At 41.7% G+C, this 13292-nt stretch overlaps 1 protein-coding gene and 1 long non-coding RNA gene across 6 annotated transcripts in view; one reads left to right on the forward strand and one right to left on the reverse strand.

Moving 5' to 3' along the window:
* LOC115174815 (uncharacterized) lies at positions 1-4390 on the reverse strand. Of its 2 annotated transcripts, none has more exons than XR_003871843.1 (3): positions 4095-4390; positions 1096-1214; positions 1-940 (listed from the first exon to the last, which is right to left on the reverse strand). It is a non-coding gene; the product is annotated as an uncharacterized LOC115174815 (long non-coding RNA). The 2 variants fall into 2 exon arrangements; XR_003871842.1 differs by having other exon boundaries at positions 1-988.
* LOC115174814 (tetratricopeptide repeat protein 13-like) overlaps positions 4379-13292 on the forward strand; it is a 25517-nt gene continuing 16603 nt past the window's right edge. For all 4 annotated transcript variants that reach the window (XM_029733732.1, XM_029733733.1, XM_029733735.1 and 1 more), the window contains exons 1-10: positions 4379-4553; positions 5241-5335; positions 5481-5556; positions 5655-5725; positions 5976-6041; positions 6312-6404; positions 6756-6872; positions 6967-7077; positions 7190-7272; positions 7421-7562. In XM_029733732.1, the coding sequence (XP_029589592.1) occupies positions 4385-4553; positions 5241-5335; positions 5481-5556; positions 5655-5725; positions 5976-6041; positions 6312-6404; positions 6756-6872; positions 6967-7077; positions 7190-7272; positions 7421-7562 (1023 nt within the window). In that variant the 5' untranslated portion in view covers positions 4379-4384. The remainder of the gene's footprint in view (positions 4554-5240; positions 5336-5480; positions 5557-5654; positions 5726-5975; positions 6042-6311; positions 6405-6755; positions 6873-6966; positions 7078-7189; positions 7273-7420; positions 7563-13292) is intronic.

Below are 13292 nucleotides of genomic sequence, written 5' to 3' on the forward strand. Positions count from 1 at the left end.
TTTTGGGACTATTTATAACTATTTAGTAACTCTAGGGAATAACAGAATTCATGTTCGAACATGGATTTTCAAGCTAGGAGTAAGAGCTGCCATCTGCTGGTGCACATCAATGCTCCTGCTCCCAATCATTACTCTGTGAGCTGATGGTTTCTAATTTAATAAAACATGACTGATGTGAAAAGTAGATAGATATGGGGCTCGATGTGTGAAGTAGGTTATTTACTAGTATCAATAATGAGTTATGAGAACTTTTCAATCCATTTTCACTCCAATTCATTCGCTGAATTGACAGGAACAGAGATGGCGCTAAATGCAAGTGACTCTAATGGGAGCATTGGTACACTGAGGGAGGAGTTGGCTAATGTCCAACTCTCAGGGCATCAGAGGTACGTGAGCACAAACAGCATGATGAAGCTGAAACAGAGCGGGGAATAGTCATGCTCCCATATGACTATTGGGATGAGCAGAATGTTGCCATAGCTGGACAGCAGGATGGCTTTCAGCATTAAGCTCAGTTCAAAGTCATAGCCAAGCAGCATCTAAACCAGCTAAAGGACGGACAGCACTCCGACAGAGAACGCACCCAAGTCTGTGGACAAATGAACATGAAATCAGTACCAACCAGCAGAAGACTGTCATTTGTATGGAATCATTGTGAAAAGAAAGCAGAATTTGTCACTTCAACCACACTTGGAAACATTGTTATAACATTGATATTAACATTGTCATATGCATGTTTGTTGATGAGTGCATGAGTTGTTATAGTAATAATGTGCTTTTTCCATGAGCAATAAACCAAGAGCTGCCATTCCAAACATTCCCATTCGTTGGTGTATCTAATGATGTCTGCAGGGTCATTGTTCTGTTCAGAGCCCTGAATTTGTGACCACCTCAGGTAGGACTCACACAGCAGGCAAACCACACACAGCTTCTAGTGAATCTGTAGAGGAAACCATCAATAAGACATGCCATCATGTCTTGTGTCTCTCTGCAGATAAAATGAAAATGCAACGCGCATCAAGTCTCGTCAATTTTCAAAAGCATGCACTGTTATCTGACTCTGGTGAATTGTTATGAGTGTCTTACTGTACTTACGTTCAATGTAATGTTGAACAGAATGTGTGTGAAGGCTTGAGTTTAGCATAAAATGGCACCAATCAGAATAATGACTGATCATATTCAATGTACTTGTCCACAGGCCTTTGGAAGGATTCCTGAAAGAAGTAGAGACATTTACCCATTTCAGACAGAAGATGTGGTATGTTACCTGTAAAAAAATATAAGGCCATGTTTATATGACCCCTGTTCTAACTGTCCCTTATTTACCACTGAATTGCAGGTATAATCCTTTTACATATCAGTGGGTACCTGGCAAATTGGGAGGGGTGTTGTTAATCCATTTGCAGTTCAAATTTGAGAGGTGTTTGTCTTGTTTTGTACGCTTTGTACAAATAATAAAACGCAGAACTACAGGATGTTTCTTAACATAACACTTCATTAACTAGCTACAACTGCATGTTCGCCTATCTCCAACCACGATCAACTGACGATGCCCTAACCGTCTGGGTGGTCTTAACCAATCACTGCACAGTAGGATACGGCGGTAAAATGCATCCAATTATAATTCAGTATGTATTCACATATGAATATTACATCCCCCTTCTTTTAAAACAAATTACAAATGTTTACATATTCTAAGCTTTTCTTTTGAATACATGCTCTGTAGTTTGAACTCAAGGTAAGTAACCATTTATATTGCATAACACACCAACTGAATCAACATAGACTCTGAAACAATGATCCAACATACTGTTACTTTTAGAACAAGGGATTCTCAGCAACTCAGCTTTCACTGTAGAAATGACATCTTAACATTTCAAACAAATACAATACCAAAGCATTTCAAGTGAACTTTCAATAACAAGTTTACAGTCTGGAACTCTTTTAGGGCAGCGATCCGCCTACACCCTTTGACATTTCACAGGTCGAGGACAGCTCTGGGCTTGACCTCTCTTCCTGACCTTGTGCGATATGATGTTGAGCATGCTTCTGTGTCAGTCAACAGCTCTTGTGGTGTTGCAGGTAAGTATGGTGTATGTTGTGCTGTGTGTGTGTTTAGTCCATCACGTTCTCTTTCAGGGGAACAGTTCATCTCATCAGTGTGTTGTTCTTTTGTGTTCAGTAAGTGACGACGATTGCGGCGGTACACTGCTCCTTCTGCTGTGCGGACGTGATATGAACGTTCAGTGTCAGCTGGCTGGATGACGACTGCTGGTTTCCAGAGGCCATGCTCCTGGATTCTAACTGACTCTCCGTCGATCAGTGGTGGCAGTGGTCTAGCTGACCTGTCGTAGTATCGCTTTTGTTGTTGTTGTCTCTGTGCACGTTTTCCATGCATTTCATTGTAGCTGACGACCTCAGGTTGCAGCTGCTGGTTGGTGCTGGGAAGGGTTGAGCGAAGTCTGCGGCTCATCAACAGCTGGGCTGGTGATTTGAAGTTGTCAACTGGAGTGTTGCGGTATTCAAGGAGACTGAGATAGGGGTCTCTCTTGTCTGCTTTTGCTTTGTCCATGAGTGATTTAGCAATCTGCACAGATTTTTCAGCAAGGCCATTACTTTGAGGGTAATGTGGGCTTGTGGTGACATGTGTGAACTCCCATGCTTTTGTGAAGGATTCAAACTCATTTGATTTGTAACAGGGCCCATTATCAGATATTAAAGTCTCTACAATGCCATGCCTGGCAAAGGCTGCTTTTAGCTTGTGTATCACAGCTGCAGATGTGGTGCTGTGAAGCTTGTCGAGTTCGAAGTATCTGCTGTAGTAGTCCACTGTTACGATGTAGTCCTCGTTGTTCCAGGTGAACAGATCGGTTGCCACGACCTGCCAGGGTCGGTCTGGGATACAGTGAGGTAACATTGGCTCTCAAAGGTACTGAAAACATACTACGATCGTTTTGAAGCATATGTTGTGCCGAAGACTAATACAATTTTCGCTAGGTACAAATTCCATGAGAAAGTACAGGGAGCTAGCGAGTCTTTTGAACCGTTTGTGAAAAATCTGTGCAGATTGCTAAATCACTCATGGACAAAGCAAAAGCAGACAAGAGAGACCCCTATCTCAGTCTCCTTTGATTCAGCCTCGGTAAGTGTCCATGTGTTGTAAATATCTCTCCCTTTTTCACCGATCCAGAGGAGCAGGTAGCTACATTTTTCCTCTTCTCCTCTTTCCTTCAGAGGACCCGTGAACATTAGCTCCACATGCTGTTTGTACTTACGCCATGCATCGGGTAAGTTTGTAGACTCCCAGTCCATTCGAGGTGAAGGAACTCCAGAAAAATCCATCTTTTAAGACCATTTACTCTGACACCATGTCTTGTTTTGTACGCTTTGTACAAATAATAAAACGCAGAACTACAGGATGTTTCTTAACATAACTCTTTATTAACTAGCTACAACTGCATGTTCGCCTATCTCCAACCACGATCAACTGATGATGCCCTAACAGTCTGGGTGGTCTTAACCAATCACTGCACAGTAGGATACGGCGGTAAAATGCATCCAATTATAATTCAGTATGTATTCACATATGAATATTACAGTGTTAAACAATGGAAGTGTTAATGAATTTACCTGCAAAAAAGCAGAAAACCATTCACACTGACCCGACACCTGTATTTTGGTTACATGGTCTATCCAGGAATCATGTCGAGGTCTTTTGGTGGCTTTTATTTTTCCACGTTTTTTACCCCCTACCCCTTTCAGATATACGAAATGGCTGTTATAAAAATGCAGGCATGGTAAATTAGTGGGATTTTGGTCTGTGTATGAAAGGGATAAAACAGGTACTCCACACCACAAGCATTTCTCTAGCTTCTATGGCTAAACTAGATAGACAGCTTACTGTTTTATCTGTTATAAGGTTAGAGACCCAACCTCGAACCAGAAATGTCACATAATAACTTGAATAGAAACATAAAACCCCAGCTAACTACACCGCTGGCAGTGACAGCTCCCTTCATTTCTAGCTAGCCTAGCATCATCAGTTAGGTAATATCTAAACCAGGAAATGAATATGGGCCAGCTAGTTAACTCACACATATTGTTATCTTCAAGATTCCATTACTGTAATCTTTGCGAAGCTCGTGAGCGTCCTTATTGCATTCAAAACATCTAAAGAACCCATTTGCCATTCTGTTTTATGTTGGCAACTTGGCAACGACGAAGCAACCAGCTTGCGGAATCTGACTTCCTGGATTTATGCATGATTGGTCGGGAAATGTAGTCGTTTGCAGTTTGGCTAGCGGTTTGGGTCAAAAGGGGGCGTAGGTACCTGGGAACTACATTACCAATGCTCCCGCGCTCCTTATCTCACATGAAACACAACATGGCACCTGCTGGCCGGGGTGTTGTTGTGGTAGTCCTCTCATTTCTGTATTTATTCCGTGTTATATTTTCCACTGAATACTTCTCTACACTTACTTTCTTTAATAGCGAACTGCATAAACATGGTTGCAGCTCCCCGTCAGAGTGGGAGGAATACGCAAGTGATTGCGGTAAGTTTTGCCACGTCCTCGTAACTCGCTGGGTAAATGTAGCTAGCTAGCAAAAGCTCTCTTTTTCAGCACCCGTTGACAGGAGGTTGGCTACTGTACTAGCTAGCAAGCGATAGATATTACCCGCTCTCTCGTAGAGGTTAGGGTTTGATGGTAAAGGTCAGGGTAGAATCAGAGGCTCCTCAACTGATATTTCAAGATTAATAGTACTAATACTTCGACAAGGTCCTCAGTTCCCCTAATAATACAGTGTTAGGATGTCCTCACCTAAATACATTTTTATACACAATGTCAGCTAGTACATGCTGCGCGTCTTTCCTGCGCGTGAACGTAACCCAGAGCGCAACTCAAAGCTCGCGCTTGTCTTGCTTGCACAGGTTCTGTATTGGAATGTGCAATCAATGTATTCAAATAAAATCTAATTACATTGTAAACTGTGACTGAATCAAAAGATCTAGGATAATGAATGAAATATGAATGACTTTCCCACTGAACAGTCACAAAGATTGTAGTTAAGGCTTTTATGAATCAATCAACAATAAAATATTAGTATTTGATGTGACCAGTCCCTTCATTGCAGATCAAGTAAGAAGCCTGCAAATGTTTGATCTTATCTATCCCCATAATGACCAAGTTGGCAGCAGTCGGGTTGCTGTGTTGTGTCTGATGCTGTATATTTCCCCACAGAGTCCTCCATTCTACAGTTGGACAGCCCAGACTGTGAGGAAGGAAGTAACCCGCCATGCGAGTCTGTCTTCTCTCTCAACACAGAGAAAATCCTGGTGAAATGCACAGAATTCACTAAGATCTCAATGCTTTTGCCTTGGCATTTTTGTTTGACTGACTCATTGTAGTGGAATATGACCCTTTTGTTTTCACAGTGGAGACTGAATGTGTAGCTAACTACAATGATCTTCTTTCAATCAGAGCCAAGCCAAGTTGTTCATAGAGCAGAAAAGATTCCCATTTGCAGTGGACAACCACAACACAAATGAGGAGCTTGGTAAGTTAAGCTTGTAAGAATTTGGTATGTGGAGTGTATGCTATACATTTCTGCTATCAATGCCGTTTTGCTTGACTCTCATTTTCTTTTCATTGCAGCTATAGGATATGTTCTTATTGGCAATGGACTCTATGATGAAGCCATCAAACACTTCTCCTTGTTACTACAGGTTGGTTAACATTCATAGATGCATGAGTTACAACACACATCTGTATATATGTCTTGGTCTGGCTTACTTGACAGTTTGGATAATGCATATTCTTTTGTTTAGTCAAATGTATGAACAGTAGAGAGACAGACACAGACTTCATTTACATGACATTACCTTTTCTCTTTCTCCTTGCTTTGAATATGTTGTGTGGTTTGCATTTGCAAAAAAGGACACATTTCTTATCAGTGTTTGTTGTGCTCTGGTGTAGGGGGATCCAGAGGTGGTCAGCGCCATCTACGGGAGAGGGATAGCATACGGGAAAAAGAGTCTGCAGGTAAGTGATCACATTAGCATGATACTGGAGTTCATAGAATATTGATACCAGAAGTTCTATTCAGTTAGCCAATGTTTGCACTGTGACACATCATAAATAAAAATGGAATCTGCGCAGCCTTTTGATTATGAGAGTGCCCCCACTGGGGACCCTACTCAGCAATTAGTATGTGTGCGTGTCAGTGGATGTAATTGATAAAGGCTGAGAGTGGTGCTTTTTTGTCTTAGTGTGTCCAATGGAGGTGACACTGTCTCTTTTCTTCTATGGAAGGACATCAAGAATGCAGACTTGGCGCTGTTCGAGTTAAGCCGAGTCATCACTCTGGAGCCCAACCGTCCGGAGGTGTACGAACAGCGGGCAGAGGTGAGGATAATGCTAAGCCTGTTATGGGTTAACCCTCTGTTTGTGTTAAAGCTTGTGTTAGGGTATTGGCTTTCATTTGGGTTCACTATCATGCTTGAATTGTATGTGTCTTTGAATGGAGCAGGTTTCTATGTCACCACATGCAAAATGGTTACAAATGAGTGAGGGCAGTGGTATTCGCTCAAGCGGGCGTTAAAAAAAATCTTGCACAGGATACAACCACTGTTGTATTAACAGTATGCCTTGACGTAGCCTAGTTACTAGATCATTGGTCTCCCCCACACAAGTAAAATGAAGGGAAAGTATATTAGCCTCTGACTTTCAAGTTTTCCTTGTATAATGTGCTTGCAGATTCTTTCTCCTCTTGGAAGGATCAGTGAGGCTCTGAGTGATCTCTCCAAAGCCATCCAGCTCCAGCCCTCCGCCCGCCTCTACAGACACAGAGGAACTCTGCTCTTCATTTCCGAGGTCAGACTGGCAATGTATTAAAGTTTCTGATGAGTGTTGATATAGAGTTCAATTCACACAGTGGGTTTTATAGGCTTTTGTTTTCTCTAAATAGGATTATGTGGCAGCTATGGAGGATTTTCAACAGTCTTTGGATCTGAAGAAAAATCAGCCCATTGCCATGCTATACAGAGGTCTAACCTTCTTCCACAGAGGAATGCTCAAGGTATAGACATTTTTGTAGAAAACCATAGTTGCTAAACTTTGAGTACTGCCAGTATAACCAGTTTTTGGTTATATCCCTGCACGTTTATGAAACAATTTTGTCTCCGACCCAGGAAGCCATTGAAACATTCAAGGAGGCCCTGAAATTAAAATCTGACTTCATAGATGCGTACAAAAGTCTCGGACAGGCCTACAGGTACAGTGGGGATGCTCTATGACCTGTTTTGGTTTCAACCAATGTGCCTCAAAGTTAAGGCCCTGAGTTCTTACTAGTCAGGAAAAACTCAGGGCCTTAGTACTCATGGGCCAGTGCAGTAAATGATCCCTTTTGTGTGTGTGTGTAGGGAGCTGGGGGACTTTGAGGCAGCCATGGAGAGCTTCCAGAAAGCCCTGATGCTCAACCAGAACCACATCCAGTCTCTACAGCTGAGAGGCATGATGCTATACCACCACGGCAGCCTCCAGGAGGCCATCGGCAACTTCAAGGTAATGGCCGTGTAACACACAGCTTCATCTCTTGACAGGGCTCCAGATTAGCATTTTCCTCTGGTGGCGCTGGTGCCCTTAACTCTTTCAGTTGACTTGGTCGCACCAATTTTTTCCTTTGGCATCACACAATGGAACAAATTATGAATCACCTTATAAAGTCATTCACAGTGCTTTAGACAGTGTAATAGACTACTGAGATGGTAGGCTATTCAATAACTAAGTTGTTTCATCTAACATGTCCAAGCAGGAATGCATGATTCAAGATATTTTGATGTGCAACCGAATCCAGTAATTGTGGGTTGACAATTAGACATTGTTATATTTTACTGTTAAAATAGGGCTCCACAATATTCTGAATTGTGTGGTTCAATAGAGATGAATTTGCCTACATCTTTATGTGTACTAATATCATAGGCTAATATATTTTGGAGCTAATTCACCATATGAGGAAGTGAAATCTCAAAACACACTACTAGTTGTCATGTACAGTGGTGTAAAGCACTTACGTAAAAATACTTGAAAGTACTACTTAAGTAGTTTTTTGGTGTATCTGTACTTTACTATTTATATTTTTCTCAACTTTTACTCTTACTCCACTACATTCCTAAAGAAAATAATGTACTTTTTACTCTACATTTTCTTGACACCAAAAAGTACTCGTTACATTTTGAATGCTTAGCAGGACAGGATAATTGTCTAATTCACGCACTTATCAAGAGAACATCCCTACTGCCTCTGATCTGGCAGACTCAGTAAACACAAATGCTTTGTTTGTAAATTATCTCTGAGGGGCTATCCGTAAATAAAAAAAAATAAAAAATAAAATCGTGTTTTCTTAATATAAAGATTTTTTAATGATTTATACTTAAGTACATTTAAAACCAAAAACTTTTAGACTTTTACTGAAGTAGTATTTTACTGGGTGACTTTCACTTTTACGTAATTTTCTTTTTAAAATTGGGTACTTTTTCCACCACTGGTGATGTATTAATCTAACAGCAATTTTTATGTCCTAAAAAAACTTTGCAGTTGTAGCTTGCTACCCTACTGTAGCTATAGTAATCAAAGTTCTGTCATAAGTAGTGGTCTAAATAGCTAGCATTATCAATCTGTTATTACCTGAGCGTATATATTGAGATGATGCTCTTTCAGATGTCTCTTGAGGTTGGTAGTGTTTTTCCCCTTTGACTTGCGGGTGCAAACGCTTTCTTCTCCCGTGGAAACGTTGCATTCGGTCTTATTTGAATCGACACGATAAGTAAAGTGGTTCCAAACGTCGCCCCTTTTTTTTACCGGGAGCTTGTGCCATACACCGGGAGAGTCTCCATGGCGTGTGCCTTATATGCATCAATGATGTGTTGCTGCCAGATTGGAGAATGGTTCAATCTCCCCAAAAACTCTTGTCCAGTCCACTTACGAGTAAGGTTTTAGTCACAGAGTGTTCGTCAACTGAAACGAAAAATAATTTTTGTTTAGTTATAGTTTTCTGGGTCTATTCTAGTCTGTTATCATCTCGTCAATTGCCACTGAAAGATAGGTGTTTGCCGAATATCTTTGTTGACGAAATGAACACTGGAAGTGATTCTCCTGATGGTTTGTTTTAACTGTGGCTTCAGGCGGTTGATGGCAACGCAGGCTAACGAGCAGCAGTGCCGTGCCCCTGAGCACAGACGTGTGCTATGTAGGCCACACTCTGACTGTCATCACCTTCCATATCCCCTATCTGTCTCCACGATGGCCTATTTGCCTACTGTCCCATCGGCAGCCCCTCTGTGGTGACTCCGTAGGCCTCATGCATTGATGTGGCATTACTTTGACGGCTACTACCAGGATGGCAGGTAGCCTAGCGGATAGGAGTGTTGGGCCAGTTACCGAAAGGTCGCTGGTTTGAATCCCGAGCCGACTAGGAGAAAAATCTGCCGATATGCCCTTGAGCAAGGTACTTAACCTTAATTCACCCTTTTTATAATGGCTGACCCTGGCTGTGACCCCACTCTCCGAGGGTGTCTTGGGGAGTTGGGATATGCAAAAAACACATTTCCATTTCACACCTGCGTATAATATGCAGGTCCAATATAGGCAACCACCAAATGAATATTATTATTAACTCTAATTGCTCCTGTAAGTTGCTCTGGATAAGAGTATCTGCTAAATGACAAAAATGTATACACGACCGGTCCAAAAAATTTTGAACCCCAACTCATTCACAGGTTTTTCTTTATTTTTACTATTTTCTACATTTGTAGAATAATAGTGCAAACATCAAAACTATGAAATAACACACATGGAATCATGTAGTAACCAAAAAAGTGTTAAACAAATTAAAATATATTTGAGATTTTTCAATGTAGCCACCCTTTGCCTTGATGACAGCTTTGCACACTCTTGACATTCTCTCAACCAGCTTCATGAGGTAGTCACCTGGAATGCATTTCAATTAACAGTTGTGCCTTCTTAAATTAATTTGTGGAATTTCTTTCCTTCTTAATGCATTTGAGCCAATCAGTTGTGTTGTGACAAGGTAGGGGTGGTATACAGAAGATAGCTCTATTTGGTAAAAGACCAAGTCCATATTATGGTGAGAACTCAAATAAGTAAAGAGAAACGACAGTCCATCATTACTTTTAGACATGAAGGTCAGCCAATACAGAACATTTCAAGAACTTTGAAATGCAGTCGCAAAAACCATCATGCGCTATTATGAAACTGGCTCTCATGAGGACCGCCACAGGAATGGAAGACCCAGAGTTACCTCTGCTGCAGAGGATAAGTTCATTATAGTTACCACCCTCAGAAATTGCAGCCCAAATAAATGCCTCACAGAGTTCAAGTAGCACACATCTCAACAGCAACTGTTCAGAGGAGACTGTGTGAATCAGGCCTTCATGGTAGAATTGCTGCAAAGAAACAACTGCTAAAGGACACCAATAAGAAGAGACTTGCTTGGGCCAAGAAACACAAGCAATGGACATTTGGAAATCTGTCCTTTGGTCTGATGAGACCCAAATTTGAGACTTTTGGTTCCAGCTGCCATGTCTTTGTGAGACACGTGTGGGTGAACGGATGATCTCCGCATGTGTAGTTCCCACCGTGAAGCATAGAGGAGGAGGTGTTAAGGTGTGGGGGTGCTTTGCAGGTGACACTGCCTGTGATTTATTTAGAATCCAAGGCACACTTAATCAGCATGGCTACCACAGCATTATGCAGCGATACGCCATCCGATCTGGTTTGCGCTTAGTGGGACTATAATTTGTTTTTCAACAGGACAATGACCCAATACACCAGGCTGTGTAAGAGCTATTTTACCAAGGAGAGTGATGGAGTGCTGCATCAGAGGATCTGGCCTCCACAATCACCCGACCTCAACCCAATTGAGATGGTTTGGGGTGTGTTGGACAGCAGAGTGATGGAAAAGCAACCAACAAGTGCTCAGTATATGTGGGAACACTTCAAGACATTTGGAAAAGCATTCCAGGTGAAGCTGGTTGAGAGAATGCCAAGAGTGTGCAAAGATGTCATCAAGGCAAAGGGTGGCTATTTGAAGAATCTAAAATAGATTTTTATTTGTTTAACACTTTTTTTTGGTTACAACATGATTCCAGGACCATGTGTTGTTTCATAGTTTTGATGTCTTCACTATTATTCTACAATGTAGAAAATAGTAAAAATATATATATATGTGTGTGTGTGTGTGTGTGTGTGTGTATGCAGTTGAAGTCGGAAGTTTACATAGATTGAGGGGGGAAAGTATTTCATCCCTTGCTGATTTTGTACGTTTGCCCACTGACAAATAAATGATCAGTCTATAATTTTAATGGTATGTTTATTTGAACAGTGAGAGACAGAATAACCACAGAAAAATCCAGAAAAACGCATGTCAAAAATGTTATAAATTGATTTGCATTTTAATGAGGTAAATAATTATTTGACCCCTCTTCAAAACATGACTTAGTACTTGGTGGCAAAACCCTTGTTGGCCATCACAGAGGTCAGATGTTTCTTGTAGTTGGCCACCAGGTTTGCACACATCTCAGGAGGGATTTTGTCCCACTCCTCTTTGCAGATCTTCTCCAAGTCATTAAAGTTTCGAGGCTGACGTTTGGCAACTCGAACCTTCAGCTCCCTCTACAGATTTTCTATGGGATTAAGGTCTGGAGACTGGCTAGGTCACTCCAGGACCTTAATGTGCTCTTCTTGAGCCACTCCTTTGTTGCCTTGGCCGTGTGTTTTGGGCCATTGTCATGCTGGAATACCCATCCACGACCCGTTTTCAATGCCCTGGCTGAGGGAAGGAGGTTCTCACCCAAGATTTGACGGTACATGGCCCCGTCCATCGTCCCTTTGATGCGGTGAAGTTGTCCTGTCCCCTTAGCAGAAAAACACCCCCAAAGCATAATGTTTCCACCTCCATGTTTGACGGTGGGGATGGTGTTCTTGGGGTCATAGGCAGCATTCCTCCTCCTCCAAACACGGCGAGTTGAGTTGATGCCAAAGAGCTCCATTTTGGTCTCATCTGATCACAACACTTTCACCCAGTTGTCCTCTGAATCATTCAGATGTTCATTGGCAAACTTCAGACGGTCATGTATATGTGCTTTCTTGAGCAGGGGGACCTTGCGGGCACTGCAGGATTTCAGTCCTTCACGGCGTAGTGTGTTACCAATTGTTTTCTTGGTGACTATGGTCCCAGCTGCCTTGAGCTCATTGACAAGATCCTCACGTGTAGTTCTGGGCTGATTCCTCACCGTTCTCATGATCATTGCAACTCCACGAGGTGAGATCTTGCATGGAGCCCCAGGCCGAGGGAGATTGACAGTTCTTTTGTGTTTCTTCCATTTGCAAATAATCGCACCAACTGTTGTCACCTTCTCACCAAGCTGCTTGGCGATGGTCTTGTAGCCCATTCCAGCCTTGTGTAGGTTTACAATCTTGTCCCTGACATCCTTGGAGAGCTCTTTGGTCTTGGCCATGGTGGAGAGTTTGGAATCTGATTGCTTCTGTGGACAGGTGTCTTTTATACAGGTAACAAACTGAGATTAGGAGCACTCCCTTTAAGAGTGTGCTCCTAATCTCAGCTCGTTACCTGTATAAAAGACACCTGGGAGCCAGAAATCTTCCTGATTTGAGAGGGGGTCAAATACTTACTTCCCTCATTAAAATGCAAATCAATTTATAATATTTTTGACATGTGTTTTTCTAGATTTTTTTGTTGTTATTCTGTCTCTCACTGTTCAAATAAACCTACCATTAAAATTATAGACTGATCATTTATTTGTCACTGGGCAAACGTACAAAATCAGCAGGGGATCAAATACTTTTTTCCCTCACTGTACACCTTAGCCAAATTATATTTAACTCAGTTTTTCACAATTCCTGACATTTTAATCAAAGTAAAAATTCCCTGTCTTAGGTCAGTTAAGATCACCACTTTATTTTAAGAATGTGAAATGTCAGAATAATAGTAGAGTGATTTATTTCAGCTTTTATTTCTTTCATCACATTCCCAGTGGATCAGAAGTTTACATACACTCAATTAGTACTTGGTAGCATTGTCTTTAAATTGTTTAACTTGGGTCAAACATTTCGGGTAGCCTTCCACAAGCTTCCCACAATAAGTTGGGTGAATTTTGGCCCATTCCTCCTGACAGAGTTGGTGTAACTGAGTCAGGTTTGTAGGCCTCCTTGCTCGCACACGCTTTTCCGTGTGCACAAATTGTCTATAGGGTT

This window comes from Salmo trutta, chromosome 35 (genome assembly GCF_901001165.1).
Source record: "Salmo trutta chromosome 35, fSalTru1.1, whole genome shotgun sequence".
NCBI classification, from domain to species: Eukaryota; Metazoa; Chordata; class Actinopteri; order Salmoniformes; family Salmonidae; genus Salmo; species Salmo trutta.